Source organism: Accipiter gentilis, chromosome 33 (genome assembly GCF_929443795.1).
Source record: "Accipiter gentilis chromosome 33, bAccGen1.1, whole genome shotgun sequence".
NCBI classification, from domain to species: Eukaryota; Metazoa; Chordata; class Aves; order Accipitriformes; family Accipitridae; genus Astur; species Astur gentilis.
In genome coordinates this window covers 7,817,167-7,832,757 of record NC_064912.1, presented here as the reverse complement: position 1 = coordinate 7,832,757, position 15,591 = coordinate 7,817,167, and the positions used below count along the sequence as shown (strand labels likewise).

Below are 15,591 nucleotides of genomic sequence, written 5' to 3'. Positions count from 1 at the left end.
CCTGCCAAGAACTTGTACGTGCATTGCACTTCCTGATCACAGAGGATTCAAACACAGCAAAGGACATTGGAGATGAGCCTTTTTACGCTACTAAGAAGAAACATGTACTCAAACAAATGTTTTCTTGTAGTGCCAATCCATACTGATACTTTTGGCAAATGATACCACTTCTCTGTGTAATCACCACATATTATCTAGGTCATCAAGAGACTGGATAACAGCAATCACTTACCAACAGAGAAAATAAAATGAGGTCCTTCCGAAGTTTTGAATAGGTTGCATATAGAAAAATATTCCAAATTTTATTCTGGAATTACATATATTGCAGGAATATTTTGACTATATGTTAGTCTCTCACAGTAACAGATACTTTTTAATCTAGAGTCTGGGTGCTAGAATGCTTTACATACTGTTCATAAACTTCATAGCAGCCTTTGCTTACCCTTTCCAGCAATATTTCTTACAGGAATAGTCACTTTGGACATAATGTGTATTGATCTCCTGACACTGTTCAGTAAAACCTACAAAATTTTAAAAGCCTAACAAAGATTGCATCATTTCCTGGAGGACTGCAAAAAAGTTTAGATCTACATGAGGCTTCCACATAAAGGCAAAGTGGTATGTCTTAGAAGGGGGAACCAGAACAATGATTTCAAGGAGTGATCAACATTGGAAGTGACTGTTAAAATGAGGGGGCTGTTTGAAAATGTCTTGATTCTCAAGTTACCTCTGTTGTTTTATAACCAAAATGAGGCAGAGTAGGTCAGTTCTAGCATGAAAGCACCCTTCAGGATTTACTTCTCATTTAGCCTCCAGCTTGAGGCTCTACCTCATACATAATTTCCACTCAGAACAAATACCATTACAAGATTCTCTACAAATACCACACAAAAAAAGAAGGAATGAAGGCATTCTAATGCAACAAGAAGTACCAGTATAAACATACCCACTAAATATACTGACCAACACAAACACATGGTAACTACATTTATGAAAGTTATACTTGTCAGTCTATTTATATGGCAGCTTCTTCTGCACCAATGAAACAGCCTCCTCAAATGTGGTGGTGTTTAGCCAGAAGAGTGTTATTGGAAAAGCTTTACAATATTAGCATTCTAAACAACTATTTTCAAATATTTCATATTTGACCCATTGTTACAAATTAACATGAGTATCAGATAAACATACAAAAGCAAATGTCACCCAGTTCAAAAAAGATGCTACATGTGGAGATCAACTTATCCACCATGGTGAAAGGCTAACAGTTTACATTACCAATTTATGCAATGCAGTATTTCAGTTAAAAAAAACCCCTAAAATCCCATCATTTTAAATTGTATGTACTAGGAGACAAGCAGGACATTATTTCACCAGTACTTAAAATCACTGCTGAAAAATGCCAAGTATTTATTAGAGTTCCAGAAAGCTGAAGAGATCATTAAAATTTGCACCCCTATTTACTTTAACTGGTTTAGTTGAATGATCAAGTTATCTAAAACCACAAAGCCCTACTGTTTTTAATCCAGTAACATAGTAACTTAATTTTACAATAAACTGCTCTACATCCCTTAGCGCCTAGGCTGAAAATTGTGATTTAATACCTGATGGGCTCTGTACAGCAGGAGTGGATGTTGAGCTTGCAGTCACTGAATCACAGCGTCCTGTACTCCCACTGCCACTGGAAGGTGATGGTGATGAGAGTGGTGATGGATTGTGCTGATTTATACACTGGGCTACAGCAAAGCCTGCAAAACAGGACAGTAAAGTTTATGAGTTAATAATTAGCTTGAAAGAGTTAATCTACACAAACAAATTGAGAAAGGGTAAGAGCAAATATTGCATCAAAGTGCTAATTTTGTGTATTAAACCAGAAGATGCACTTTCTTCCTCCTTCAGCTCAGAAACCTGAAAATCTGAATGCATCTTACTGAAAACATGCTACAAATGATCAACGGACAAGAAAGTAGAGGTTAAGGGATTCAACATATTTTAAAACTTAGAGCTTGCACAAACAGTCAAAACATGTCAAAACTCTTCAGTTTTTGATATATTCAATAAGTTCATGGGTCATAGACCCTAAGGTGGTAAGGAAAATAGTTAAGTCAAAAGTGCACAAAAAAACCTCTCAGCTAGGCGGCCTGCACTACATCTTTTTATCGCAGAGATAATTTCAGGAAATTTAAATCAATCAAAACTAATACTGGCATCGGACTTCATCTACCTTCTCACAAGTCAAACTTCTTCCAGTCTGAACACTGGAAAGGTCTATACAGTATCTGACAGCACTTTTCAAATAAGTCTTCTTCTGGCTTTCAATCCAATATTCCCTCAAATTCTTTACATTGTAGCATCTTCTTCTTTCCTAATGTAATTTTGCATTCATTCCTTTCTCCTTCCTCTGCAACACCCTGCTTCAGTTTTTGATATGTCTTTAAAAAAAATAATCTTCATTTTAGTTCCTTCCCTCCTCACATACAATGACTCATGCACTTTCTCTTTCAAGAAGAAATTCTAGAAATTATTGAGGATCTGCAGCACAGGGAAATCCACTGGAAGTATGCAATTTGGGAAAGAAGTGCAAGGAAGGAATTCAAATCCCTTGTTTCTCAAACCCAACATCTCAGAACTGAATAACCTGAGAACGAGGTACTTCGCAATATTTAATTTCACTGATTTAGTCAGGATGAGAAGCCATGAGTACACAGAATTTACACCATGCATTCATTGCATAAGACTACACTGAATCAGAAAGTAAACAATAGTTATTCCATGTATGTTGTGCAAAATATTTTGTGCAGAAGCATGCCATGAGCCAAAAGACAGCTGAAATTTATCCTTTAGGTTACTGATGAATGTGTTATGTGACCATTCACAGTCACATCCTACTAAAATAAGTGCCCACAAAGGTGTCTCCAGTAAGTCCAGCAAACTGCAAACACATGCTGAACATTTAGTAGAAGTAAACAATTGGTAAATTTTTCTTTTATGGGTGAGAATGATTATATGGTAACTTTGTACAAAACAGATCCTACATTAAAAACTTATTTGATATTACTAGCTTGTATTTATGAACACCCTTATTTTTTATATTGCCTTATGGCAATGTGTCTGGTTGACACAATTCACTTGTGACAACTTCAAATTTAATTTAACACTAAATTTCAGACATTCACAGATTATAAGTGTGGAAGGCATGCACTTGACCATTATTTCACCTCAACATGAACAGAAATACAAAAGTATGTTTGGAAGAGTTAGAACACTTTACAACGTCACTTACCTCTTGCATCAACCTTCTGTCAGATTATCAGAAAAAAAGTTGTTCAGTGACACTACAAAAGGTTCAGGCTTAACAAGTTTTCTTTTGCACAAAATCCATAGAGTGGAATACCAAGACTTGCAGTGAAAATACTCCAGTTCTCAAAAACTTCAGAAATTATTTTCACACACTCTGTTGATCCCCATATATTGAAGATCCCCACTTTGGAATGACCTGCTAACTCGTGATTAGACTGTTTGAACAAGTCATGATGTCTCCCATGAGATTAAAACCAGTAAGTTGCCCTTTACTGTATCTTTCGATTGCCCTTTACTGTATCTTTCAATTGCCCTTTACTGTATCTTTCAATTGCCCTTTACTGTATCTTTCAATTGCCCTTTACTGTATCTTTCAATTAGCAGTTATTTTCCCTCTTTGCTCTGATTTTTCAGCTGAATTTTTACTTGCATCTACTAGCGTATGTCATGGTTTAACCCCAGCCAGCAACTAAGCACCACACAGCTGCTCACTCCCTCCCCCCCTCCCTCCTCCCCCCCCAGTGGGATGGGGGAGAAAATTGGGAAAAAAGAAATAAAACTCGTGGGTTGAGATAAGAACGGTTTAACAGAACAGAAAAGAAGAAACCAATAAAGATAATGATAACACTAATAAAACAACAACAGCAATAATAAAATGATTGGAACATACAAATGATGCGCAGGGCAATTGCTCACCACCTGCTAACTGACACCCAGTTAGTCCCTGAGCTGCCATTCCCTGCCCCCACTTCCCAGTTCCTATACTGGATGGGATGTTCCATGGTATGGAATACACCGTTGGCCAGTTTGGGTCAGCTGCCCTGGCTGTGTCCTGTGCCGACTTCTTGTGCCCCTCCAGCTTTCTCGCTGGCTGGGCATGAGAAGCTGAAAAATCCTTGACTTTAGTCTCAACACTACTGAGCAACAACTGCAAACATCAGTGTTATCAACATTCTTCGCATACTGAACTCAAAACACAGCACCGTACCAGCTACTAGGAAGACAGTTAACTCTAACCCAGCTGAAACCAGGACAGCATAGTAGCATTCTACCATTAGAATGCTATGGAATTACCTGCTAGAATTTATGACATACTCTGAAGGAAAAGTTCATGAACTGCCTTTCCCACACAAGTCCAGTGAAGACACCACTGCATTGTTCACACTTCCTTGATCTCTTTCTTTCTTTAGATTACACCCTTGTGGTTCTCAGCAACCTTCCTCACAATGACATGCCTATAGAAATTCCTTCATTTTATTAGTAAGGCTTTCCTTTGGCAGACATTGGTCCTAGTATTTGGAAGCTTTTAGTCATATCTTCAGGTTTTGATAGCAAGCAACTTTTCAGAAGTTGAAGCACACAACACAGCTGCTTCTGAAACCCTCCTCACTCTCCCATGGGAAAGCATTAATGCAAAAGTTTACTTTTTATTGGCAGTCCCCAAATTATTGAAAAGAGCCACAACATACATGATGCAACACCTAACAATATGCTACTTGTTGCCTGCACTGCATAGTGAACACTGAAAAGGAAAGTATCTGACAATCAGGTATAAGAGAAAGCAAATGCACCACACAATTTTTTATTCTTTTATATGGGGAATCTCCCATGGCACTGGATGGCTGATTCACTCATTATAGAGACTCTCCTATACAGGCAATTTGCTGGTGCCATGCACCAGGCAGCCAGTCAAAATTCAATTTAAATGGGCTTGTTACAAGAAGCATATGAAAGCTTTAAAACACAGGCTTGACAAGACAGGAAAATGCTGTTAGCAGCAACGCATAATGACAGGTCGCGTTACAAGTTAAAAAAACAGAATGGATGAAGAAAGGAAGACACAGAAAAAAAGCTAACTGTCGTGGTTTAACCCCAGCCAGCAACTAAGCACCGTGCAGCTGCTCACTCACTTCCCACCCCCACACCCAGTGGAATGGGGGAGAAAATCGGGAAAAAGAAGTAAAACCTGTGGGTTGAGATAAGAACAGTTTAATAGAACAGGGAAGAAGAAAGTAATAATGATAAAGATAACACTAATAAAATGACAATAGTAATAATAAAAGGACTGGAATATGCAAGTGATGCACAATGCAGTTGCTCACCACCCACCGATCAACGCCTCGTTAGTCCCCAAGCCACAATCCCCCTGTCCCCACTCCCCCCCCCCCAGTTTATATACAGGACATGACATCACATGGTATGGAATAGCCCTTTGGCCAGTTTAGATCAGCTGCCCTGGCTGTGTCCCCTCCCAGCTTCCTGTGCCCCTCCAGCTTTCTCACTGGCTGGGCATGAGAAGCTGAAAAATCCTTGACTTTAGACTAAACATGACTTAGCAACAACTGAAAACATCAGTGTGTTATCAACATTCTTCGAATACCTAACGCAAAAACATAGCACTGTACCAGCTACTAGGAAGACAATTAACTCTATCCCAGCTGATACCAGGACACTAACAAACATCAGTCCTGTAAATAATCTGTCTTAATCTGCAGTCCCACCTCTTACCCTCTACCTCCCATACTTATACTCAAGAACTAGGCTCAAAACCACTTGCAGAAACACAATGCTATCTGAACTGCTATAGTACTTGCATCATAGTTTCAGATGGGTGAATGCCACTTTTACCACGCTTTTCTCTTATTTTAAATCACAATTCATTATATCCAAGATGAATACCACTTGAAAGAATTAAATAACCACCATGGCAGGAGACATCTATTCTAGTTAAAACAAAAATAGTTTGGTAAGCAGCTAATTATTCCATAAATGTAAATAAATCCATGTATTTTAGTTCAGAAACCAAACATTGATCTTCTACAATCATTTAGATAAGTTAAACTGAGGTTACACACAGTGACGCCTGACAGTCTGCAAAAAATTAACCACAAACTAAACTATCTCAAACGTGAAGGACCTCTATAGCACTCAGGGCCACTAATACATACAGTTTTTAATACAGCAAATATGCATTAGGTTTCTCATACATACTTCATATTTTGAAATACCAGTTAGGATGGGAAACAAGGAATAATCAATGGACTTGTGACCACAGAAGTGAGGCAAAGCCATCTGTTAAAGTGAATGAAACTTGGTTTTGGAACAGTTACTAAAGCCATTGGTATAGAAGTGCTTACATCAATATATTTTCTTTCCCTTACAGTGCTGGAAAAAGTTGTACCCATCCAGGGCATTCAATACCCACAAAAGGTTTGCATTTCAAGGGAGGAGAAACCTTCCGTCCTCGCCAAAACAGCAGAAAAAAGTAAACAAGGTCTACTGTGACTATCATAGGAAAAGCTGGTCTTATTCAGCAAGATTGCCTGCCTAAAGGTTCTGCAGAACACTGCTCATGGATTCATGCCCTTACACTGAAGCATTTGTGTGCAAATAATCTTAATGTATCTTCTCTCCCAATACAACTGCAGAGGAAGGATTTTAAGTGTGCCACAGGAAGCTAATTTGGATAGGAGAGAAAGGTAAGTCTAAATCATTCAAAATACTTTAACTGGGAAACTACTGAGCAAGAACAAATATACTAACCAGGAAACTCCTTCAGGAACTATCTGCAAAGAAAAGGTGAGCAGAATTAATCATGGGAAGTAAAATAACATTCAAAAGGTTCTAGAGGTGTGTTTGTTAATACTTTATGACTCTCAAGTTGTGGCAGACGTTAGTTACAAACACAAATATTTCCCTTCCAGTAGTCATGATTCTGCTTCAACATAACTTCCTATTTAAGACTCAGTAAGGTACTACTGTAAAGATGTACCTTCCCTGTTCCTTTGAGAAGCTCCATAATCACAGTGTTTCACAAGGCTGGGTTTCTTTCATAAAACATGTATGAACAGTTATCCTTTTGCCATATTTTTGTAACAGCAGCAAAATTTCATGCCAAACCCTGAAACAGTCTCTTAGCTTTTCTTTAAAGGAATTCTTTCTTAAGCAATTAATGCAAATCTTTCTCCTAAATTGGAGAAAACCTTCCTACTGTCTTATAAATGGTTTCATATGAAAGATGGCCTGAACTATAAGATATCCTAGGAATAAAATTTGAAGGTGAGGAGAAGGGGAAGGGGTGGTGATGGCAGTAGAGAACAGGACAAGCAAGACAAAAACAACAACAAAAACAAAAGGAAAAAAAAAAGCCTGAGAAGTAGAAATAAAACATTGGCCAAGAAAGGAGAAACTGTTTTCTCATTGTAAACCACATCTTCATTACTCTGATGTCTTTTTTTGTATTCTGATTTCTTCCTATTCTGTTTTTCTAAGTATAGTTATCTCATAAAAAATTCTCATGTCTTTCCACGTGTTTGCCCCTAATCAAATCAAGGCAATGCTGAACTTGAGGTTTTTTTCAAGTATGAATGAAAAAACCCCTTACATGTCTGAAAATAATTTCTTTCAGTAGTTATTTTGCATCTTTGCAAAGTGCTATTCTGCCTCAGAAGACCTGATGCACTTTTATAAAATTTCAACTTGTACAGATTGTTTACATTTAAGAACCTCTGTTACAACCTCATAAAACTGAAGAATAACTGTTTTGATGCAAAAAATGTTTTTGCTGCCATGAAAAAACATGCACAAAATTGGTCATTTGGAGGTCTCTTACCAGTAGCTGCCGCAACTTCAACTAGCATTAAAAAAAATGGATTAATTGACTTTTTCAGTCTCCACATTTGCCATGCAATGCCAATATATGATGACTATATTCACAGTTCTTCTCATCAATGTAGTATACTTAACAGACTAATATTTTACTGAAAATAATCCTTGTAAATAGTAAACTCCCCAAATGGTAAAGATTGTTTTCAAACCTGTTCCTTACTAAAAAACAAAAATAACCCCAAAACAAAAGAACTAACTAGTAGCAGTCCTGCATATTTAATTCAGTTTCAATGGTATCTTTCATTTCTTGCACACAAACAGTAGTTCATATTATATAAATCAAGTTAGTTGTATCTTGTGTAATCTTAGCACTGTCAAACTACCTTAATTAGGCAATTCTGCAGAAAAATTATTTAGTTCTACATCATTGTGATGATGACAGGAAGATTAGTATCTAGTTCATACCCCACAATTCTGATGACCAGGCAATATAAATAGGTATAAAAAAAGGCAGCAGAGTTGGGTCTTTAAAAGCAGCAACTATAACTAAGTATCAAACTTGGAATGGTTCAAAGAATATTAATTAGAAAAAACAAACTGAGGTTATGAACTCAGTTAGTTGTCCTCTATTATTCTTGCATAGAACAAAGGAATCAAAAAATACTTTCAATATACTTATGGACTATAAAAGCAACTGTACCCTAGAATAACGGAGCATGGAACATTTCAACCTCTCACACTGGAAGTAACTTAGTACTACTTAAGTACACTATCCCAATCTGATGTTCCTACAGTAGCTGCAGTTGATGATGACCATGAAAGGGTTGATCAGAGTCCCACAGTACAGTTCCAAAATAACTTGTATATGACATTCAAATGTGCCGAGCAATCTAACCTCATAAAATCAGTAACAAGTGCAGATGCTCATCAGCTGTGAATGTCAAGCCCCTCATTAGTACTTTGATCAAAAGGATCTGTTTTCCTACTGTGGATGGAGAAGGCAACTAAATTACAAAAGGTTATAAACATTTCAAGAATGCATTCATATTACTAATTTCAAAAAATCCATTATTTTATGTCCACCTGTGGTGACAAAGTGCATAATATTTGCCAAAACTAAAATAAATTTTCTTCATATAAATCTGAACAATCTCAAACACTGCTTAAACAATTCTCAGGCTTTGTTTAAAGTTTTCCTATTCCCAAGAATTGACGCAAACTTTGTAGAATTCTTTGTAGAATGTAGAACTCTTGCCTACATATTCCTTTTCATTTAAAGTGTTATAAAGCTATTAAAAGACCATTTTTTTCCTTTGGATTTTAAAATAAAGGTGGCTATACTTTGCTTGCAATTGCTAGTATTACCAACAAGGTTTTTCTCCAACTTCCCCCCCCCCCCCCCCCCCCAAATCTCATCATCGTCATATACTAAGGTAATAACAATGGACAAAATAGTAAGAGAGATCTATTGATTCATTTTGCTTTCCAAAATAAATCTTCTCAGTAGGAAAGTGACCACACTTGTTAAAATATTTAAATGTATGTTTTACAGGAAATCGTTAAGATTTCCCTTAAGATGCACTGAACATATAAATCTCAGTATACAGCTGGTATTTGAAACTAATATTTGAGTTTGCTTGGAGAGGAAATGATTATTTATTTACTTTCAATAGAAGACCTATGTTCACAGGACACGTACCAAATGTGCTCATTTCTTTCAAAACAATGTAATTCTTTACTTACATAGAGAGTGCTTCATATGAGTACACAGCTAATATAGAAGATGGTGAATAGTTCAGGCAACTAAACTATCCTTAAAATGCACTAATATTCTGGCAAAGGCCATTAACCTAAAATAGACCCTGAAGTACATTCATGGTCATGACTTCATGATGATAAAATTGATCAAGTGAAGGATTTTGCTTCTGTTCTTCTCTGATAAGAATTGCCCAGTTTACCAGGCCAGTCATCTGGGACGATTACATCATCTCACTGCATTAGCATAACCCCTATTTTTTTTGAAGAGCATTAACATGGATGTTCTGAAGTATGGTCTGTTATATTCTTGTCACCTTTCACCTGTCTTGCACAAAATCTGGTTTTAAGCCATAGCAACCCTCACTCTCTTCCCCCCCGATGTCAAGAAGCACTTTCAAAACAGATTTTAACTTTGAACCATGAAACAATAAAGCACAGTGAAGCACAGTTTGACTACAATAAGGTAACTGCATGCTCTCTAGTGAAATATGTACAGCATTATGTGTGCACTACGACAGAAACTGAATTAGACTGAAATAGTGAAATTAGAATTTTCAAGAACAGTTAAGAGGAGGGATTAGGGAACTGATTCAATAGTTGTACTAAAATTGTCTGCAGAGTGAAATTTGCAGGAGGGCTGAAAACATTTATATCATTGTCAATTTCTTAAAAACCACACTGGACATACAGCACTGACAGCTAACATAGTCCTAATAAAAGAAGTGATCAATCTTCTAAAAATATTGCCAAAAACATAGCTCTCCTTTAAATCAAAAAACACCATCACCAAGGGAAAGCATAACTTGTTTCTTATAAGTAATATCAAATTAACAGACTATACGAGCTTTGCAGAACTCTTAAATACCACTTAAAGTTGTAGCATTAAGAAATTAATATATGAAGCTAGCAATTTAACTGCAACTTGCTCAATAGTTTTTTTAAAAAGCACAAAATCTTTCTCTTAAAGTAAAAATCACTCCAAGCCTGATTAAGAGATAAACACAAACAGATTCCTATGAAAATCTCTCACAACTAGGAAACTTCATTCATTAGTGAAGATAAGGGGAGAAGGAAGAGGCATTTGACATTTATTTTGTAATCAGATGTAAAACAATATATTAATCAATTTTTATTATATTATTGGCTGTCATAAAATGCATTTTAAAAATGCAGTATTTGAAATACTTCATGTTCTGTGCCTGATTTCTCATACTTGGTATCAAAAAAAAGCTTCAGAATACTTTTCCTCTGGATCTGCATGTGCATACAATGGAATTCTCCATTTTCTGGAACGCAAAGTAAGTATGTGGTTGTTTGAACAATCTACCATGTTGCACCACCTCCAATACCCCACCAAAAAAGTAAAAAAAAAGAATTAGTAGGCGAAGTCACTTGTTATGAACACAAGTGCACTCTTAGAGACGGTTGATTCTAAAACAGTAACACTTGCATCTTTTCAACCACACCTTTTCCATGGAAGTCATGTCAAATAAGGAAATACATTCCCATCATACAACATACACTTGTCTTTTGATAAACCTGACTGGCAACACAAATGCTTTTATGATTTCTGTTCCCCAGACTCAGGACTCAGGCAAGCTGAGCTCCCATTTAGTCCTAAGGCAGTAGAACATCTTTTTAAGTAGGGTATTTGAATTTTGAAACACTGAATCACATTTAAAGAGAAATGCTGAGTTTTCTGAAATGACTGGCAGCTAGTGGTAACAAGATTGCATCTGTTTGTATAATACAGCAAAATTAAGTACTTTCAAGCAGTATGAGATTCAACTTTAAAATGACTCAATCCAAAAGGAGAAAAGTTCACCATCTGGAAAAAAACCTCTGCAGAAAAGTCAATTTGTGAAACAGACAATAAAGAGACAAAAGTGCAAGGAGCTCATTGACTTAGAATGATTCCTTTAATCCCAATTCCAAGCTAATGTTTTAGGAGTAGCTGTGGCCCTTTTCTGTCTTGCTAGCTCTAAGGTAAATGAAGAGTATCCCAGCTATTTTTACAAACTGGCAAGAAAATGATCACAACCAAATTAAAGGAGGAACTACGCACACCTGACAGATGCATTGCATAAATACTGAGTATGCGAAACATGATATAAACTAACTCAATTTGTAAAGGAAGGCAAAGCATTAAGACACTTCCAGTGTATTTGGAGAAGCTGTCATGGCTGTTTTGCTCACAACGTACCTGCATTACAGACCCAGGTATTACTTGTTTCTCTAGGAGTAGATTCTTCCGTAAGTCTCATCCTGGAGTTGTGTGTTCAGAAATGTATCACAGTAAGATTCTCATTGCTTATAAAAGTTACAGTTCAGCTTTTGCAGATGTAAATCACAGAGCAAAACCTGCTTGACAATGAATGCTAATCTTACCTGGAACTTTGTCAACAGATGCAAAAACAGAGCGTTGCACTGTAGGATCACTGCTACCACGTCGTGACTGATCATAAAATCTAAATGGAAGGTGTTGGGCTGTAGCTGCAGAGCTGTGTCCAAAACCCATAACAACTTCAGTTGAAGGCTGAACAGGAAGATCCAGGAGAGCTATGTTCAATCACAATTGATAATTTTTGTTACTCAAAAATACATAAAAAGGAAAAGTATGTGAAAATAAAATTGATAGTTTTCTCAGGATTTTAAGGTTAAACCAGATAGTTTAACATAACTTGCCTGCATTTACCTCTTAATTATGCTTACAATTGCACTGTAAAAGAAGGGAGACAACATTTCTGGCAAGCTTTTCTACCATTGCTGTCCACACCACATTCACACTAAGGAAGCTTCAGAATACAGTGGAGGAGAAAAAAAGGATTACAGTAAGCTCCTTGCATTAAACAAACCATAGGAGCTATTTAAAAAAGAAATCTTCTGGTTTTCCCTGTATAAATAAAGTCATTCATTAGTTACAAATGAACACCGCAAAAAGTCATTTAAAAACACAATCTGCTTTAAACTGGCAAAAAAATGCCTTTGCATTACCATTCAACTTAAAATTTTAATATCAAAATAGACCTGTATTAACCTCAAAAGACTTAAATTTTTTAACATGAAGCAAACCATAAATGTATGGCATATCTACTTTGTAAACTCAAAGCATAAAACTCATTTTAGTTAGCTTCCTACAGAATCATAAGACACTAAAATAATCTTAAACCATCCATAATCAGAATAATTCTCTGGCCAACTCAATTTTAATATCAGCTATGACTTTGTTTTTCACAGCTCTGATTAGTCCATTATTGCTCTTGGACAACCCAAGTAACTGAGACAGCTGGTGGCCTTTTTCATTTGCCGACCTATTTTCCTTCCTGCATTTCAGGGTTTCCTTTTCTATACTCACCAATTCATTCAGTTTACTGGTAAGGTTCAATTTATTCTTCAGTCGCTTAATATTTAAGTAATATTTTAATCACTTTGCTATTTACTCAAATTAACTCTTCACTTCATCTCTTTGCATACATTTCCTCCAAACACAGCAATCTAGCTGCTGACACTCCACTTAACATTTTGTATTGTTCATCATCACCACATCCAAACATTAAGCATTATGATCAACACCATCAGGACACCATCCAACTCAGGACTCAAGCAGGCTGAGCTCCCATTTAGTCCTAAGGCAGTAGAACATCTGCTTTCTAAGTAGGGCATGTGAATTTTGAATCACTGAATCACATTTAAAGAGAAATGCTGAGTTTTGTGAAATGATTGGCAGCTAGTGGTAACAAGACAGGATTCCTTCTTTTTCATCCTTTCTTTGATGTGTCTATCATTAAATATGAAAACACAGATTTTACTCCAATAAAATCTATTGCTTGGGAACTAGACACTAGTTTACAGTTTTCTGTGGCACAACACTTCTTACATTTGTTACAGAGTGACTTGCTATGACATACAAGTCTTATTTCTCAGAATCATTTCAAAATAACCGCTCACCTGCTATTCTCTGCATTTTCATACGCCGAGCTTGGATGCGGCCTTTTGCAAGACGTTGTTTTGCAATAATGCAGCGAATGTGATCAGAAAAAATAAATGTAGCTTGAAGGATAGGGAAGGGCTTCGAATGAGGGCTTGAGGCAGGCTTATGAATTATTATGTTCAGAGCTCTACTGTCATCCTCTACTCCCGTCACCTGCATATCCTAAAAACAAACAGAAGGCAAGTAGTTAATGAAAAAATTAGCATTTTAAACTACAGATTAAATATCAACATTAAAAGAATACCCTATGAATGCTCCACGAAAGCTCCTAAAAAACCAGTTTCCATGCTTAAAAAAGAAAAGAAAAAAAAAAAAAAAGACTGTGCAAGTTGAAGTTGTACAACTTTGTATTTAATTCTTCAGAAATTGGTACTGGTAGAGATTTAAGTCAGTTTAAAATCCAATTAAGTAATTTGAGCATAGTGAATTTTCAGGAAATAAGAACAGTATTGGCTAAGGCAAGAAAGACATAAATGAGAGAAACTTCTTAAAACTTTTGAAATCAATTAGATAAGCACAGATCATTTTGAAGTTACAACCTGTCAACTTCCCTATCAATGTAGGAAGATCAGAACTCTAGGAGAGTTCATTACTGTGCCTCTTAAGGAAAAGTGCCTGGTTCTCAATCCTAATTGTATACAATTTCAGTGTTCAAATGAATACAGCCCAATAAATATAGGGGAAGTGACCTCATTTTCAAATGTGCCTCTAGTTAGCTATGTAAACTTCTTCAGAAAACCAGAAATAGTTTAAAAGGCAGGAACTAGACAAAAGACTAGGCACAGAAGAAACAAGTAAGTATGTTACAGAGCTTAGATATATAAGCTAATATTGGTATTACTATTTATCCAACGTAAATGTAGATTTTCAGCTGAGAAAAAGTAACCACCCAGATTAAAACTTCTCTTACCTGCAAAAGGCCTGCAAACTTAACTACTCCCCATCCAAGTCTGGCAACATCTGGCTCAACCAAACTCATCTGGTAAATATCCACAGCCAGGAATCTTTGAACTTGACCACCATCCTTTGTTATGACTGTACAAGCAATGAGATCACTGTTGTCTGAAAGGAAGAAGGAAAAAAGTTACATAGCTACTGAAGTTAAGGGTTCTGGGTTTTGGTTGTTTTATGTAACGTAAAGTGTTAATATATAAAAGTGTAATCAACTTTACAATATATGTTTAAAGTTATTCAAGGTATTTTAAAAATATATATTTTGCATTTCCTTATCACATTTATATTTACATAGAAATGGCAGGATATATTTTAACAACAGTGGTTCATATACCTTAGAAGTTCTGTATAAGATGTGTATTATATGCACCTTGCTTTCTCTTACCATCTTCATTACCTTTTAGTATGAAGTTACTGCATTTCAGGGATGAAATTGCAACAATGGTGATTTCTCTAAGAGGAAGTCTCAAAAGTATTGTCAAAAGACCACAGATACAGTCCTACACCACTGAAGGCAATTACATCTACCTCATTATAAACTTACGCTTCATTCTGACACAAGTTACATTTCTACAGGTCTGAAAGCTGACTATTCTGACTGTTGGAAGCCTTTCAACTTCCAAGACTATATGGACTCTTCAGGTAAATTGTATCAGCTTTTTGCCAATATCTGTTAAATGAGGTGACATTTTTTCCTTTACCCACCCATTTTATTCATTTATATTGAATAAATGTATCCTCTCTTAACCATTACCATAGGACCCCTCAAAAAAGCCCCAAAATACAGATCTCAAGTAGTAAATACAGCATTCCCTGATCCTCCTGCATCTCCTCACTGCACCTGTTCCAGTTCAAACCCATCATTCTTGAAAAGCAACTAAATCACTTTACACCAACTGAAGTCTACTGAGTGCCCCATAAACTAGTACTGACACCTCCTAGCAGACCTTTGCTAATCTTACTAGAGTTGCATTTTCTTTTGC

At 36.3% G+C, this 15,591-nt stretch overlaps 1 protein-coding gene across 8 annotated transcripts in view; it reads right to left on the bottom strand.

Moving 5' to 3' along the window:
- Positions 1 to 15,591, bottom strand: part of CLEC16A (C-type lectin domain containing 16A) — a 97,281-nt gene that overhangs the window by 15,948 nt on the left and 65,742 nt on the right. For 5 of the 8 annotated variants that reach the window (XR_007504522.1, XR_007504523.1, XM_049791085.1 and 2 more), the window contains exons 19-22: positions 14,565 to 14,716; positions 13,612 to 13,816; positions 12,052 to 12,222; positions 1,602 to 1,745 (exon numbers count right to left, since the gene is read on the bottom strand). Coding sequence is in view for 6 of the 8 variants with exons in the window: in XM_049791085.1 (XP_049647042.1) it covers positions 1,602 to 1,745; positions 12,052 to 12,222; positions 13,612 to 13,816; positions 14,565 to 14,716 (672 nt within the window). In the remaining 2 variants the exon portion in view is untranslated. Of the gene's footprint in view, positions 1 to 1,601; positions 1,746 to 6,765; positions 6,864 to 12,051; positions 12,223 to 13,611; positions 13,817 to 14,564; positions 14,717 to 15,591 lie in introns of those variants that run through there. The other 3 variants (XM_049791082.1, XM_049791080.1, XM_049791083.1) reach the window with 3 other exon arrangements.